The sequence below is a fragment of the Schistocerca americana genome, chromosome 1 (assembly GCF_021461395.2).
Source record: "Schistocerca americana isolate TAMUIC-IGC-003095 chromosome 1, iqSchAmer2.1, whole genome shotgun sequence".
Lineage (NCBI taxonomy): Eukaryota > Metazoa > Arthropoda > Insecta > Orthoptera > Acrididae > Schistocerca > Schistocerca americana.
The window spans coordinates 1,233,918,746-1,233,934,776 of record NC_060119.1 but is presented as its reverse complement, the minus strand read 5'-3'; the positions used below and the strand labels follow the sequence as shown (position 1 = coordinate 1,233,934,776).

Sequence of the window (16,031 nt, the reverse complement as noted above, 5' to 3'; positions counted from 1 at the left end):
TGAAAGATAATCTGCCTTTTAACTTTGTCTTTCCCACAAAATTTTTCACTTCACATTTCTAGTATGCTTTGCCAGACTTAGAATCTGTTAACATGCAACAATGTTTGAAGTTAAATATCCAGTCAAGAACCAAGAGAACTTATTTAAACAGAAATTACGAATGCATTGTTATAGTGAACAGACTACACAGTGTTGCATTTGTACATTCTTGCTTGTTAGTTGCACAACTACGTAATGACTATCGGGCTTACATACTTAGGACACATACTGGTACTGCTAATAAGATTTTAATGCCACATTTTGGTTGGATTTAAAGTACTTTCAGTGAGATACCAGATGGCACAGTGGTTAGTTTATGTGACAGCTACACGATTTTATCACGACGCTACTAATGAGTGACAATTTACAATGTTGCTTTTGCAGTGTTTCTGTTTTATATCTGCACAGTTTTCTGTTTTATTCTGGAAAGTAAAACAGGTTTTAGTAGTAACTTTTGTGGTATAGCTACAATGAGACTGCCTTTTCTGTAGCACAACAATACGTTACAGCACAGTACTTTCCTCATCACGGCAATAAGCATAATAACTACGATATCTATACGCAAAGCATTTCACTTTTGTTTATCATGAGGTAAGTACATTGACTTCTGCAGAACTTAGCTTTCGGAGGACGATAACTACGACACTTCCACAGAGATTATGTTACAAGATGCACAGTTTAACGCTACAGTACATGTATTTGAGTGATCAATTTTATACTTAAAACATTTATTTTTAAAGATTTTTGAATTACAAAGAAAGTTTTCCGTGATATATTTCATTCCATTGGTGTAATCTGTAACACCTGAGGGTATAATTACATTAATCCCCAGGGGGGTACACGCTTACTTTGCGTACCATGTGTGTGGCAACCACAAGGAACCCTAGCTAATATGGTATTTGCTTATACAACTTTACACATCGGTACCATATTTCTCTAACACACAAATTACACAGCTATCTGATCATTTAACTGAGAGATAAACATTTTTTTACTACATCAGTGACACATGTTTACGCAATACACAGTTGGGTAACTTCACACTTATGAAACTGTATTGCCCGCATCTCGTGGTCGTGCGGTAGCGTTCTCGCTTCCCACGCCCGGGTTCCCGGGTTCGATTCCCGGCGGGGTCAGGGATTTTCTCTGCCTCGTGATGGCTGGGTGTTGTGTGCTGTCCTTAGGTTAGTTAGGTTTAAGTAGTTCTAAGTTCTAGGGGACTGATGACCATAGATGTTAAGTCCCATAGTGCTCAGAGCCATTTGAACCATTTTTGAAACTGTATTTTGTCTGTACTTTGTAAACTGTTCATATTTTTTCGGAATCATTGTGATACTATGAGAGCTTTGAATGATGTATTTGGTAAGGGAGCATGATTTTGAAGTACGTTTGAGGTAGATGACACTATTGAAATGAGCAGAGAATTTTTTTTAGGTTTTGAAATTATTGCAAAAAGCTATGACGTTTTTGAGATTTGACTGAGGTGTTATGATGTTATTATTACGGCGACGATGTGTACTATGCTGTTGAGATATGTTTATGATCAATAAGATGATGCTACCGTATATGAGGAATAAGAAGTATTTTGGAAACCAAGAATCGTATTTTAAGAGTTGTGAAATGTGCGTAAATGTGTGACTATATCACAATGCTGACGAATATTTTATTTGGACACTTATATTTATAGGATTTTCTTTCTACAGATTTGCAACGCTAATTCTTGACCTGTGAAATATTTTTATGTGAGACTGTCACTGTAGCGGAAACTGCTGTCGTAAATATTTCCGTAAGAAAGTTAAGTGACCACCTGCACGTAATGCGTTGCGGGCACCCACCTGGGCGACAGCCGCCCGAAAAAAAGCCATTAGCCTTTCAGCGGCACAGGTAGAAAAAAAAAGTGGAGGCCATTATCCTCGCTATTGACGTTCCTTTGTAGAAAGCATCGCAAAAACGACACGGTCGAACTTGAAAACATATGGAAAATGCTTATGAATTGATGGGAAATATTCTTACATCTGCAAACCTGATAATGACAAGTGTCTTTCTATGAGAGTTGAGAGCTACTGACTTATGAAATGTCACATGACTATTGAATGATATTTGTATGCTTTGGTTTGCGTAATTGCTTATTTCATTTGATACCTGTTTTCCAGCTGTGTTACAGCATTAGTTTTATAAAATAAACTTAGATGCATTTGCTAATGTGAACACTTTCTGTCAACAGATCTATTAAATGATAATTTTGTAATCCACATTCTTTAAAAAAAAAGGAGCACTTGGAAAGGAAAGAACAATAAGAAGGGACTAGTAACAGTAACAGGACACATAATTTTCTTTTCAAGTACATGGTATTATATTTTTACAATAAGTTGTTGTGGTGCACCACTTTAATTACTTAGACATTAAGATGTGATTATACATTTCCCTTATCTGCATTGTTATCTTTAGTGTACTATTTTTTCTGCTTGAGCTATGTCATGTTTAGATATAAGCTGCTGTTTGCCAGGCATAGTGCTACTGAACTTTAATTTGTGTTACTCTGCTAAGCCAGATTTATTTTTTTGTTTGCTGCGCATTGCCTCATATTAGTTGTAATGTTGCATTGCTTGGTAATTTAGATTTACTGTAGCTTGCTTTGCAATTTTCCATTTTTTTGGTCATTGCTGTTTGTGTTACTTATTTTGTGCTGCTGCATTGCCTCGTCCCTTAGTTTAGCATCTGAGCTCAGTAGATTTAAGTTAGCTTAAGAGGGGGTAGCCTCTAAGAGAATGAGTTGCGATGAATTGGAAGAAATGCATTGAGAAGTTATACAAAAAAAAGTACAGAAAACAGGTTTAGGTAGGATTTTCTTGGAAATAAATGTTGAGGTAAGAAATGTGTGAACATATAAATACAGAAAGCATGCTTAGATAGAATTTTTTTTGGTGGAAACAAAGGATGAAATAAGAGGAAAGATATATGAAGTTTTGGGTTGGACTGCAGTACCAAATGTTACACTGAAAACGAACCCTGTCCTTTCCTATTGATGTTATCTCATTACGTGTTTGTGTACCCTTGTGTATTTGTTTTCTTCCTGTCTCTGTGTAGTTTCATAGAATTTTTTCTTCTTTTAATATTAAGCTACATTCACTATGATGAGGAATACTGTTATCCTCGAATATAAGTTGCATTAATAATATGTTTTTTTTTGTAAAGTTGTTTACAATTCTGTTCTGTTTCAATGTTCATGTGTGAATTTAATATTTCGAAAACTATTCTCATTATTTTATATATTTACTTATGTCACAATTCCTGTAACTCTGATGGATATGTTATTTTTATTCTTTTGTAAAGCCTGTACCACAAATGTTATCTGTATTGTTATGTTCTTTAATGATGTATTTTGTACCTTTGTAATTGTATTCTCATGTTATAAAATTGTAATTGACACCAGTTCATCAAATTATTAACTTGTAAGTTACATTTCACTGCACACGTTTCTGTTGGTCATAGTATATGGACAATATGTGAGAAGTAGGGACTGTTAGTGTTTGCACATGTGTTAATAATTCAGCAAGGGACTGGATAACAGCATTGTTGGTTCTAAGGACAGTTCCGAAAACGTTGTGAGTGCACAAGTGGTGGTTTATGGACTTGCTATATTATCCGCAAGACTCTTCAATGGTGATTGTGCACCTGCACAGTCACAACAGATGGCTGCTGGCCATCTCTACAAGGACTACAGTGGGTCTACATCTTTGATGATCCATCAATACCATTATCTCTACAAGGACTACAGTGGGTCTACATCTTTGATGATCCATCAATACCATTATTTCTACAAGGACTGCAGTGGGTCTGCACCTCTGGTGGCCCACCAATACCGTAATCTCTACCAGGACTACAGTGGGCCTGCTCTGTGATGACCTACCTACCAATACTCTTCAAAATTTCGACTGACGCTGCTGTGGGTTTGCTCTGTTGTGGCGCATTATCTGTCAGCATGTCAAGAGTCAGCACTGTCTTTCCGTTGGAAGGACAACGCTACTTCTTCAAGACTGCATGGAAATCCACTATTTCCGTGTGCATTTTCTTCTACTGCTCAGACTTTGAGGAAAACACTACTATTTTACTGTGATGAACAATCAGGACTGTCTTTATAGACTGTGAGAAAATTTGAGCTTTTGACCAACATAATATCAATAAGTGTGTGCATTTGATTTCTTTGTTATTGTAACTATGAAAATTTTTTTCAAATCTGTATCGGCCACTGCCCAATCCAATTTGTAAAATTTTTTGTGGGCAGCATGGGGGCTATGTAAGTAGGCTGTTTAGGTTTTTTTATTGGTAACGCCACCTCTGTATGAAAATCACTGGCTGTGCTGTGTGCAGTCTGTGGCTGCTTTGCATTGTTGTAATACTCGCCATTGTAGTGTTAGGCAGCTGGATGTGAACAGCGTGTAGCGTTGCGCAGTTGGAGGTGAGCCGCCAGCAGTGGTGGATGTGGGGAGAGAGATGGCGGAGTTTTGAAATTTGTCATGAACTGCTATATTTATATATGATGATATCAAGGTAAATACATTGTTTGTTCTCTATTAATATCTTTCATTTGCTAACTATCCCTATCAGTAGTTAGTGCCTTCCATAGTTTGAATCTTTTATTTAGCTGGCAGTAGTGGCGCTCGCTGTATTGCAGTAGCTTGAGCAGCGAAGATTTTTGTGAGGTAAGTGATTTGTGAAAGGTATAGTTTAATGATAGTCAGGGCCATTCTTTTGTAGGGAATTTTGAAAGTCAGATTGCGTTGCGCTAACAAAATATTGTGTGTCAGTTTAAGCACAGTCATGTATAATTGTTCAAAGGGGACGTTTCAAAGCGTGAGGTGATCCACATGAGTTCCAAAAGAAATCCGTTGGAATTCGATTACTCTATAAATAGTACAATTCTCAAGGCTGTCAATTCAACTAAGTACCTGGGTGTTAAAATTATGAGCAATAGATAATATTGTGGGGAAGGCGAGCCAAATGTTTCATTGGCAGGACACTTAGAAGATGCAACAAGTCCACTAAACAGACAGCTTACACCACACTCGTTCGTCCTCTGTTAGAATATTGCTGCGCGGTGTGGGATCCTTACCAGGTGGGATTGACGGAGGACATCGAAAGGGTGCAAAAAAGGGCAGCTCGTTTTGTATTATCACGTAATAGGGGAGAGAGTGTGGCAGATATGATACGCGAGTTGGGATGGAAGTCATTAAAGCAAAGACGTTTTTCGTCGCGGCGAGATCTATTTACGAAATTTCTCTTCCAAATTCGAAAATATTTTGTTGAGCCCAACCTACATATGTAGGAATGATCATCAAAATAAAATAAGAGAAATCAGAGCTCGAACAGAAAGGTTTAGGTGTTCGTTTTTCCCGCGCGCTGTTCGGTAGTGGAATGGTAGAGAGATAGTACGATTGTGGTTCGATGAACCCTCTGCCAAGCACTTAAATGTGAATTGCAGAGTAATCATGTAGATGTAGATACGATCGCTTCTTCTTTTTGATAAACAGACAACAGCTTCTAGCTTTTGCAGACTCCTGAAAGGCATTCTCGGTAAGGTAACTACTTTCTTCAGATTCGGGCTCCACTTCCTCAGCCTACTTTCGGCAGCCGTGAGGGAGAAGTTGTTTCGAGCAGCCCATTCATCTTCAGGGGAGAACTCCGCCCGGCGGGCGACCACATCGGCGCACCGCGGTTCCGCACTCGAGTCACGTCGCCGAGGACAGTAGATGAGGGCCGCCGCTGCCTCCCCGCGAAAGAAACCCGGCAAGGAGGAGAGGCAGGGCAATTGGAACGGGCGCCGCAGGCGGATGAGCTTCCCTGTGGGATTTGAGGGATATGAGATCACGCCGGCCGGCCGCGCCGCGCCGCGCTGCGGCCGGAATGAGCTTCCTCCGCTGCTCATTTCGCCGCTAAGCGTGCCTGCGAGAATAGCAATGGCGGAATCTCTATTACCAAGAGCCGAACAGTCAAGATTTGATTTCACGTACACGGTTAAAAGGAGAGGTCGACGACTTCTGGGTAGTAAATTCGAAAGGAATTTCGCACAATTACAGGGTGTTACAAAAAGGTACGGCCAAACTTTCAGGAAACATTTCTCACACACAAAGAAAGAAAATATGTTACGTGGACATGTATCCGGAAACGCTTACTTTCCATGTTACAGCTCATTTTATTACTTCTCTTCAAATCACATTAATCATGGTATGGAAACACACAGCAACAGAATGTACCAGCGTGACCTATAACACTTTGTTACAGGAAATGTTCAAAATGTCCTCCGTTAGCGAGGATACATGCATCCACCCTCCGTCGCATGGAATCCCTGATGCGCTGATGCAGCCCTGGAGAATGGCGTATTGTATCACAGCCGTCCACAATACGAGCACGAAGAGTCCCTACATTTGGTACCGGGGTTACGTAGACAAGAGCTTTCAAATGCCCGCATAAATGAAAGTCAAGAGGGTTGAGGTCAGGAGAGGGTGGAGGCCATGGAATTGGTCCGCCTCTACCAATCCATCGGTCACCGAATCTGTTGTTGAGAAGCGTACTTCACACGTGCATGAACCACATGTTGTGTCGTACTTGTAAAGGCACATGTTCTAGCAGCACAGGTAGAGTATCCCGTATGAAATCATGATAACGTGCTCCATTGAACGTACGTGGAAGAACATACTGACGAAACTAAAACGAGCTCTGACATGGAAATTAAGCGTTTCCGGACACATGTCCACATAACATCTTTTCTTTATTTGTGTGTGAGGAATGTTTCCTGAAAGTTTGGCCGTACCTTTTTGTAACACCCTGTACAGTCACCACTTATTTCGGCTTCTAGCACGTCTGCTCCTCGTTTATGAGAAACCGGCTTGGGAATTTTCAGAGCTACTCTAGCAGGAATGTCTAGTGTATTTGCGAGACGGTCAGGCTGCTGGTAGGTGGTTACATTATGCTGTCCTTCGGATTTATGGAGTAGGGTTTAAATCCGTCTCTCGCTTTTCACGAAATATTTTTTTCCCTTTAGAATACAGGGCGTCTCGATGATGATGATGCAGTTTTTGTTGATGCACCAGTTTTAGATAAGAAACCCTGGTATGGAATGAACGCGTCAAAAATTACCAAGCCAACCAAACGTGTGCTGTAATGACTCTCCCAATGGAATACGAAAATCTACCAGTACTTCCTTGTGAGCCGTAAGGTACTGATTAACTATGAATGACATTGCCAATATTAAATGAGTGCTATGCTCTTTCGTCCTTAGCGGCTCGTAGTGAAATCAGTTATGCGACTGCATCTGTGATTTCCTGTCAGAGAGGTCACAGTTCGTGGTAATGGACGGAAAGTCATCGAGTAAAACAGAAGTGATTTCTGGCGTTCCCCAAGGTAGTGTTATAGGCCCTTTGCTGTTCCTTATCTATATTAACGATTTTGGAGACAATCTGAGCACCCGTCTTACGTTGTTTGCAGAGCCATTTAAATCTACAGCCATGACAAAATCTTTCATAAGTCCCAGTTTACATGTATTACTGGGAGAAAATGTTTCACTCTGTCATTGGTTTGTAGAACATGCTTTTCATGTTAATAACTGTCTCATGGGCCAACATTTCTGAGAATAGTTTTTATCTTTAGGACGGCTGGAAACAACACTGTTTGGTGTAGCCGCATTACACTCCTAATAAAATCGCAATAACTTTAAAACCCCCACATACTTCCCACTGCTGTCTTTCCTCCTGTCAGGATGTTTCCCATATTCGTATATATTTGTTTTGTATTTGTGGCGTTTCTACAGGAACGGAAGGAAACTATTTTCCGTTACCTGAAAGTACTGCTTTAAGACTTGTCTTCTAACGGTCGATGAACAGTCGTCATTGATCCCGGACTCTGCTTCATTTTAATGCCTTCAATAGACTGATTAAATCTTTGCAGAAAGTAAACCCCCCTCAGGTTTAGAACAACTGCTCAATTTCTTTATTTATAGTGCATCACGTTGTCACTTTTGCAGCATCACTTACATAATTCCTCTGTTGTAACAGCTATTTCAAAAGTTCTACCTTATTTTTAGGAAGTTCTAGGTCCTCGATGGGGTCACTGAGACCCCAATTGTCTCATATTACGATGCCTGTATAATATGCTCGGAAAGAAAGCTCACAGAAGCATTTTCGGGGGATTCAGGAACAGAGAGTTCGTTGTCATGAGGTACAGGATGAACTGTAGAGGGTAATTAAGGGTATGCAAGTGTTGATTAGCTCTTCACTGAGATTCTTTTGTTTGTAGGGTACACTATACGGAATATATCAGTATTATAGTTGGTGGGCTGTCTCCAAGTCATTGGGACTCCAAATGCCATATGACGTCCTTTTCTATTCATTCATGCATTCAGGTTGGGCGAATCCGTAGTCCAGTAGCCACGCAGTGCCCGTTGTTTGCCTTGGTCCCCTGTCTTACAACCAAAATACACTGAGGCGCCATAGAAACTGGTATAGGCACGCGAATTCAAATACAGAGATATGTACACAGGCAGAACACTGCCCTGCGTTCGGCAACGCCTATATAAGACAAGTATCTGGCGCTGTTGTTAGATCGGTTACTTCTACTTCAATGGCAGGCTATTAAGATTTAAGTCAGTTTGAAAGTGTTGTTACAGTCGGTGCACGAGCGATGGCACACAGCATCCCCGAGGTAGCGATAAAGTGGGGATTTTCCTGAACGACCATTTTACGAGAGTTCCGTGAATATCAGGAATCCGGTAAACATCAAATCTCCGACATCGCTACGGCCGGAAAAAGATCCTGCAAGAAAGGGACCAATGACGACTGAAGACAATCGTTCAACGTGACAGAAGTGCAACTCTTCCACAAATTGCTGCAGATTTCAATGCTGGGCCATCAAGAACTGTCAGCGTGCGAACTACTTGGGCTTTCGAAGCCGAAGGCCCACTCGTGTACCCTTGATGACTGCACGACACGAAGCTTTACGCCTCGCCTGGGCCCGTCAACACTGACATTGGACTGTTGATGGTTGCAAACTTGTTGACTGGTCGGACGAGTCTCGTTTCAAATTGTATCGAGCGGATAGACACACACAGATATGGAGACAACCTCATGAATCCATGGACCCTGCATCTCAGCATAGGACTTTTCAGTAATCGTGTGGGGGTGTGCATTTGGGACCCCTGATACGTATAGATACAACTCTGACAGGTGACACGTACTAAAGCATCCTGTCTGATTACCTGCATCCATTCGTCACTCCGATGAACTTGGGCAATTCAAGCAGAAAAATGAGGCACCCCACACATCCAGGATTGCTACAGAGTGGCTCCAGGAACAGTCTTCTGAAACACTTCTGGAGGCCATCAGACTCCCTAGGCACGAACATTACTGAGCATGTCTGGGATGCCTTGCAACGTAATGTTCAGAAGAGATCTCCACCCTCTCGTACTCTTAAGGTATTATGGACAGCCCTGCAGGATTCATGATGTCAGTTCCCTCCAGAACTACTTTAGACATTAGTTGAGTCCATGTCACGTCGTGTTGCGGCAGTTCCGCGTGCTCGGGGGAGGGGGAAGGGGGCTGGTGTACCCGTTTATTTGGCTCTTCAGTGTTTAAGAAACAGGCCTTTTTTTTATTGAAGCCTATGTTACTACTTTTTGGAAGTATATGTTGCTTCGCCACAAAAAAGCAGATGTTTCTGCATTATTTACGCATCTCTACTTTGACCTTGCCCGTAAATAGTGGTTGTCAGCTGGAAGCATACCACAACAGAGTTATCACGGAAGCACTTTGAGACACACCTAAAGAAGAACACCGTCTTATTTATAATACTTGCCACAATGCTCTAATGTGTCCACAAAGCTACTGAACATGTGAGGAACACGCATGCGGATGTATCCGATCACGTGGTGATACCGCTCTGTGATAATTATGACTTTATCAGGCAGTGTTGCCAACTGCTTGTATCTGGGACTCGATATTTTGCGACAAAAGAGCGAAATTACAGGTAATGACTGCACTTCGAAAACTGGAGCTGTCATACGAATTTCAAGGTCAGATTCGAATTCAGTGGGACCCAATTATCAAAGTGTTGCTCATTTAATTTCCATAACGTTTTGTGTACAGAACAGTGTAACAGCAATGAAACTGTGACAGGCGACATTGTGGCTCACGGAACAAGCCAACAACACATTAGCACAGCACTAAGGTTAGTCAGAACTGCCATACAGCTTCAGGAGGTGTGACGCAAAACATAAGTTCCAATACCCGTATTAAGACAGTCTGTGATTTAACACCATTTTCTTAGACTGATTTATGTTTGTTGAAATAAAACTGCTGTGGTATTTTTAAGTGTTTGGAATCGACTTATTTGTGATCATTTCCACGGTACCTTGGCTTTAAAGGACCTTCACCTGTCACCCGTGGGATATATGTTTGACCCATTTGGAAGTCAGCTCCGTATCAGTGCAAATATCTGGGCTATGTGGAGTCAGTTGAGGATCAGCTTGCTTACGGAGACGATGCATTAATCGTACGAGTGTGATACCATGTCATCCATATCAGTCCGTACATCCAACCGACAAAGGAACTGCAGTCTGTTCAAACTGCCAATTTTGTAGTTGATTTAACTCGATTTTGTAATGACAAATAAGAACATAAAACTTCTGATCGCATGGAATTTCATTTCAATTCCTTTCTAGGTGATTCTTTTTTTGCCGTTGTGTACATTTTTCGACCTTTCTAGTCTGTAGCTTGAGTTTCAGCTCCCGCCGACGTCACTGCTATACCCTGTTTAACTAACAGCCACAACCCTTGTTGACATACTTTTTTTTACGTTATCTTGTTTACGATATCAAGGCCAACGAAATTTGAATACTGAGGCGGTGACCTAAAAATTTCTGTGCGTTACAGTGTTCAATGGGGATAAGTGAGGGGAATATCTGGAGAAAGGTGCTATGTGTCTATCGCTTTTGTACATGTGTGTGTGTGTGTGTGTGTGTGTGTGTGTGTGTGTGTGTGTGTGTGTTCGTGTGTGTGTTGGCTTTTAATCATAGTTTCTGTAGTCGTTAGGTTTTTTTAGTGGCGAAGAGTGTGTTGAGTAGAAGGTTTATTGAACTTATGACGGCTGAATACCTACATAGTTTGAGTTGCTCTATTGGAATATCTTAGAAAATGAAACACAAAGATTCCTTTTAATTGTCTTCGTAATAACAGTCTCTCATAATCGCCAGATAGTTAAATACACTTTTCCTAACGGTAAGCAAGTTTCATGAAACCACGACAGAACAACTCAACTTCTTTTTTCCACAACCAGATCTTCACTACAGTCTGGATTTCTTCATTGTAAGTAGTGTCCACGAAAACCTTCTTTAGACCTTCCTCCATCTTAGGGAACATAAAGAAATCAAGTGTCGCCAAATCCGTATTGTACGACGGATGTGGTTTTGTAGTCCTAATCCATGGTCCTAATTGCACTGGGTTGACTGTTACTCAAATCCATTGTTCCAGATCCATCACCTTACGTCTGTTTACTCAGTCCCGTACAGGCCTATCATCCACATAATCATTACTATAAACTGATTTTATTCGTCGATAAATTCCTTCTACTATCAGAAACCATTTTTTTATACATAGACGAACTCTCCTCACACAGCTCTATTTCGGCCACAGTAACTATGCAACTTATCACAGCAACAGTTTGTGGATAACTGACGTCGCAGAGACTTCACGTAACGTGCGATGAATCACAAAAATACAGTCGAATAACTTTGTTGTCCATCTATTCTCGAATCATAGAACAAATTCTGAGTTCATACATAGTGTGGTATGTCTAACAGGCCAACCAGCACGGATTCCGCAATCTTCGGTCATGCAAAACAACTCGCAAAGTTTTTACACGACACATGGACGGCCATGGATTAAGGCAATCAGATGAATGCAGTATTTCTTGACTTACGAGAGCCATTTGATACGGGACTACGCCAACGTTTAATAAGAAAACAATAGTTATTTGGTGTGTCAAACAAAGCCTGTGACTGTATTGAGAATTACTTGGTAGCAGAGTCTTCGACAGAAGTAACTATAGGCATGCTCCAGACAAGTATGTTGGGATCATTGTTATTCAGACAGTATATCAGTAACCTAGAAGATGGTACTAACTGCACCCTCAGACTTTCTTGAGTATATCCTAACATTCAGTGCAACGGGAAATACTCTCTATGATGTGGTTCACAGTGGTTTGTAACGAATGTAGATGTAGAAGGTGAGCATATAAATCCCATATCCTCGACATGGGCGTAAAAAATTTCGTTATATTTCGATTACACAATAAAACTTAAGGATGTTCATTCAGTTAAATATTCAGTGACTGCAATAGCGAACAACTTAAATTGTAGCCTCCAGGTAGAAAATTTAGTGAGAAAGGTCTTTCATTGGCAAAACACTTAAAAGATGTAACAAATCTGTAAAATTTTTTTAGAGAATAAACCGCCATTTGATTGTGTATTACTCTAGTTATCTTTTGTTCTATCTAGATTTCGGCTTTTATGTCGTTAGCAAGTACAATGTCATATATATTAAGGCAATCATGTGCTTTGGACTACCTTTAAGGATATGACAAGTTAATGGTCTAAGAAATTTAACATTGGACTTGATAATGGCAGAAAAGCGTGAATCTAGATAGTACAGAAGATAAACACAGTAATACACAGTCAAACGATGGTTTATTCTCTCTAAAGAAAAAAGAAAAATCTGCTCAAGAGGCTGGCTACATTACTCTGACCTTCATCTTCTGGAGCAATACTGCATGGAACGGAATCCTTCTCAGGTTGATAGAGGACATGGAAAAATTTCAAAGAAAGGCAGTGTATTTTGTATTATTGTGAATTTAGGGGGATGGAGGGGAGTGTCACTTGAGATGTGATGGTAGTGTGGGTACCGGTTGTTCATGTTGACTGAACTCCTCTGCCATAACTAGGCAAATTAAAATAATAAAAAATATAATTTCTAGGTGCATGGAGAATTTTATTAGATTAATGGAGGTGAAAACTACAATGTGATCCGAGAAACGGCTCACTAGATATTTACGTTTTACGTCAATTCTAATCCACGAGTGCTGCGAAGCGAACTGGCGCCGGCAGTGTCGCGGCGTTTGGCGGTGTTGGCCAAGAAACGCAGGTCATCCGTGACGCGGGCGCAGCCACCGCTTCTGGAAAGTTCGAAGGCTGGCTGATGGATACGAAACGCGTCCTAAACCAAAAATGCTCCGTACTTTGCTGCAGTGGACATCCCTCCTTCCCGAACGGTTGGACGAGACCACAGTAACGTAAAAAGTACGGCCTGAGAATGTTAAGGAATCTAATGGTTAGAAGAGACGTAAATTTCTGGCAGCATCTCACTAGTACGTAACGTCGGAAACTATTCTGATATCAAAAATATTCATTATTAAGGGTTTGGCGTGACGTCATTTTCGCTCTTGTTGGGCAGAAGGCAAGAGAACGCGCCATTGTGCTAGGAGAACGCTGCTGTAGTCTAAAGAAGGCGGACGTATCGCGAGGAGGTTCCGCAGCTGTGGCAAAATAAGCTTTGCCTGTGCGCACCTTGGAGAAAAAATGTTGTTAATAGTCATTTTGCTAGGAAGTGCCCTTTTGTGGTGATTGCAAGAGTTCGTTTTTCTTTGCAGCATACTCAGAAGTTTTGACGATCTCAGACAATGCGCAAAGCTTTTACCAGTCGTGTCGCCACTGCTACTGCCAAGAAAGTAAGTTGGTTGCCATTACTATTACACTGTGTATTGTTTCAGTATTGTGTAATTGGTGTCACTGATGACCCTTTGGTTGCGACAAGGAAAGGTTTTAGCCATTTTGTGTAACATTTTCAAAACTATCCTGGCAGTGCGTCGTAACAAGCCCCAAAAATCAAATGGCTCTGAGCACCATGGGACTTAACATCTGAGATCATCAGTCCCCTAGACTTAGAACTACTTAAACCTAACTAGACATCACACGCACACATGCCCGAGGCAGGATTCGAACCTGCGACCGTAGCAACAGTGCGTTTCCGGACTCAAGCGCCTAGAACCGCTCGGCCACAGCGGCCGGCTTAACAAGCCCCGTGTGGCAGGAACAATTTCAAACAGAGTAAACTGTTGGGAGATTGGTGTTGTGCCTTCTGGTGCAAGTAATTCGTCTTGCGTGTCGGTGGTTTTGAGCCGAGGAGCAAAAGTTACTTTCGCGAGTGTACTGTGAATTCTGATCGAAGTAGCTGCTACTTAATAGCAATGCTGCAACGAATGTACACTTACGAAATCGGAGGGCACTGGGTCTCCACAATATATCAACATTTTATCAGCTTTGTCTGTGGTTTCTTTATCAAAGTAACCACCTCTCTAGAGTATTATTTTCGGCATACTTTCACACTCAGAATTCACAGGCTGGAAACCAACATGTAGTTAGCTGTGGACAAATGTGGTAAGTTTGAAAGGTGTGCATCGTGTGTTTGAACATCAACTTGACAGAAATACATAGATCTCATAAGCACTTGACCCTCGTACATCCGGTAGACTACAGAGTCCTGATACAGGCAGATGACGTGTTAAACGTTGCTGGTTAGAGTTTTGACCGTTGGTATTTCCTCTCGTCACATGCCAATCTGTTTTAATTTGGTAGAGACGAAAAAGGTAACTTTTCAAATTTACTGAAGATAGGAGAGGGAAGAGTAACTATGTTAAACACTGAAATGATAAGCGAGTTGGAGTGGCAGTTATTAAAACAAAGCCGATTTCGTTACGGCGAGATCTTTTAATTGAATTACAGCCACCAACTTTCTGCTCCAAATGCCAAAACGTTTTGTTGACTCCCAACTAACCAGGGAAAAATGACCATAGTGATAAAATACACTGAACGGAAAGATTTAGGCGTTAATTTTTTCCGTCTGCCAGTGGAGAAGTAATCTGAAAGTGGTTCTATGAAGCATCTGCCAAACTTTTAAATGTAAAATGCAAAGTAATCATGTACATTTTGTGCAGAAATTGTTTCCACGTATGTTTCCCCTTTCAGTCTGCAGTGTGATGATAAACATGGCATTAGTCTTCCAAGCGGCAGACGCTACACAGCGGCTATCGCTGGGGCGAAAAGGACGGTGCGGAGGGATTTATGGGGTGGTGCGGCAGCAGCGCCAATCGACAGAGCGCGGTCAACGGCCGTAACTCAGGCGCGCTCTCCCGGCTGGCTGAGTTACGAGCTCCCGCGAGGCTGCTTACCATGCGATACACGTGACGTAGAGCGCGCGGGCCGCGAGATTACAGCCGTCGCAGCGCGCAGCTTAATAAGCCGTGATCTCTCCCCCTGATTTATGTCAATGCGCCGCCGCTGCCGGCGCTGCGCTCGCGATGAACAGTTGCGAATCGCCGGCTGTCGCCATGATAACTCCGTTCACTCGTCATCTCTGGCGACCCCTGTGCTTGAAACTGAGGCAGCGCGTCTGCTTCATAACAACTGCGACACGCACTGTGTGCCGTAAGTTGTGGCTCTACAGTACCAACTTCGCTTTCAACATAATGAGAACAGGCGGGAGTACTCTCGAAATTATTTCACTGCAGTCTCGTGTGTGATAACGTTATGAAATGACTGTCAGTACGGCAGAGAGTTTAATGGACGTTGACCTACTCATTTATTTTCGAGCATCTTTTGTTCGCGCTTGATTATATTCATAAAATTCACCCTTAACGCTGATTAACTGCTTGTTATATATATAAATGTAAAACTAGCAGTAATAAAGACACTTTACTATCCAACTGTCTTTGCTCTTGAAGAAACATATTAACAGTAATCTCCACGAGGTGAATGCCACAAAGGGCAGTGAGAAGTCCACATTATAGAAATCAGTCTAGATAAAATTAAAAGTCGGCAGATTAGAGGTTCAAGATCTGTACTGGCTACACACTCTTGGCTAAAATAAAAAAGATATAATGAAAATTTTCAG

The 16,031-nt window shown here is 41.4% G+C and overlaps 1 protein-coding gene across 1 annotated transcript in view; it reads right to left on the bottom strand.

Moving 5' to 3' along the window:
- Window positions 1-5,742, bottom strand: part of LOC124598389 (Down syndrome cell adhesion molecule-like protein Dscam2) — a 449,350-nt gene extending 443,608 nt beyond the window's left edge. The window contains exon 1 of the mRNA XM_047135997.1: window positions 5,662-5,742. Coding sequence (XP_046991953.1) covers window positions 5,662-5,742 — 81 coding nt within the window. The remainder of the gene's footprint in view (window positions 1-5,661) is intronic.
- Between the last annotated feature and the right edge of the window lie 10,289 nt (window positions 5,743-16,031).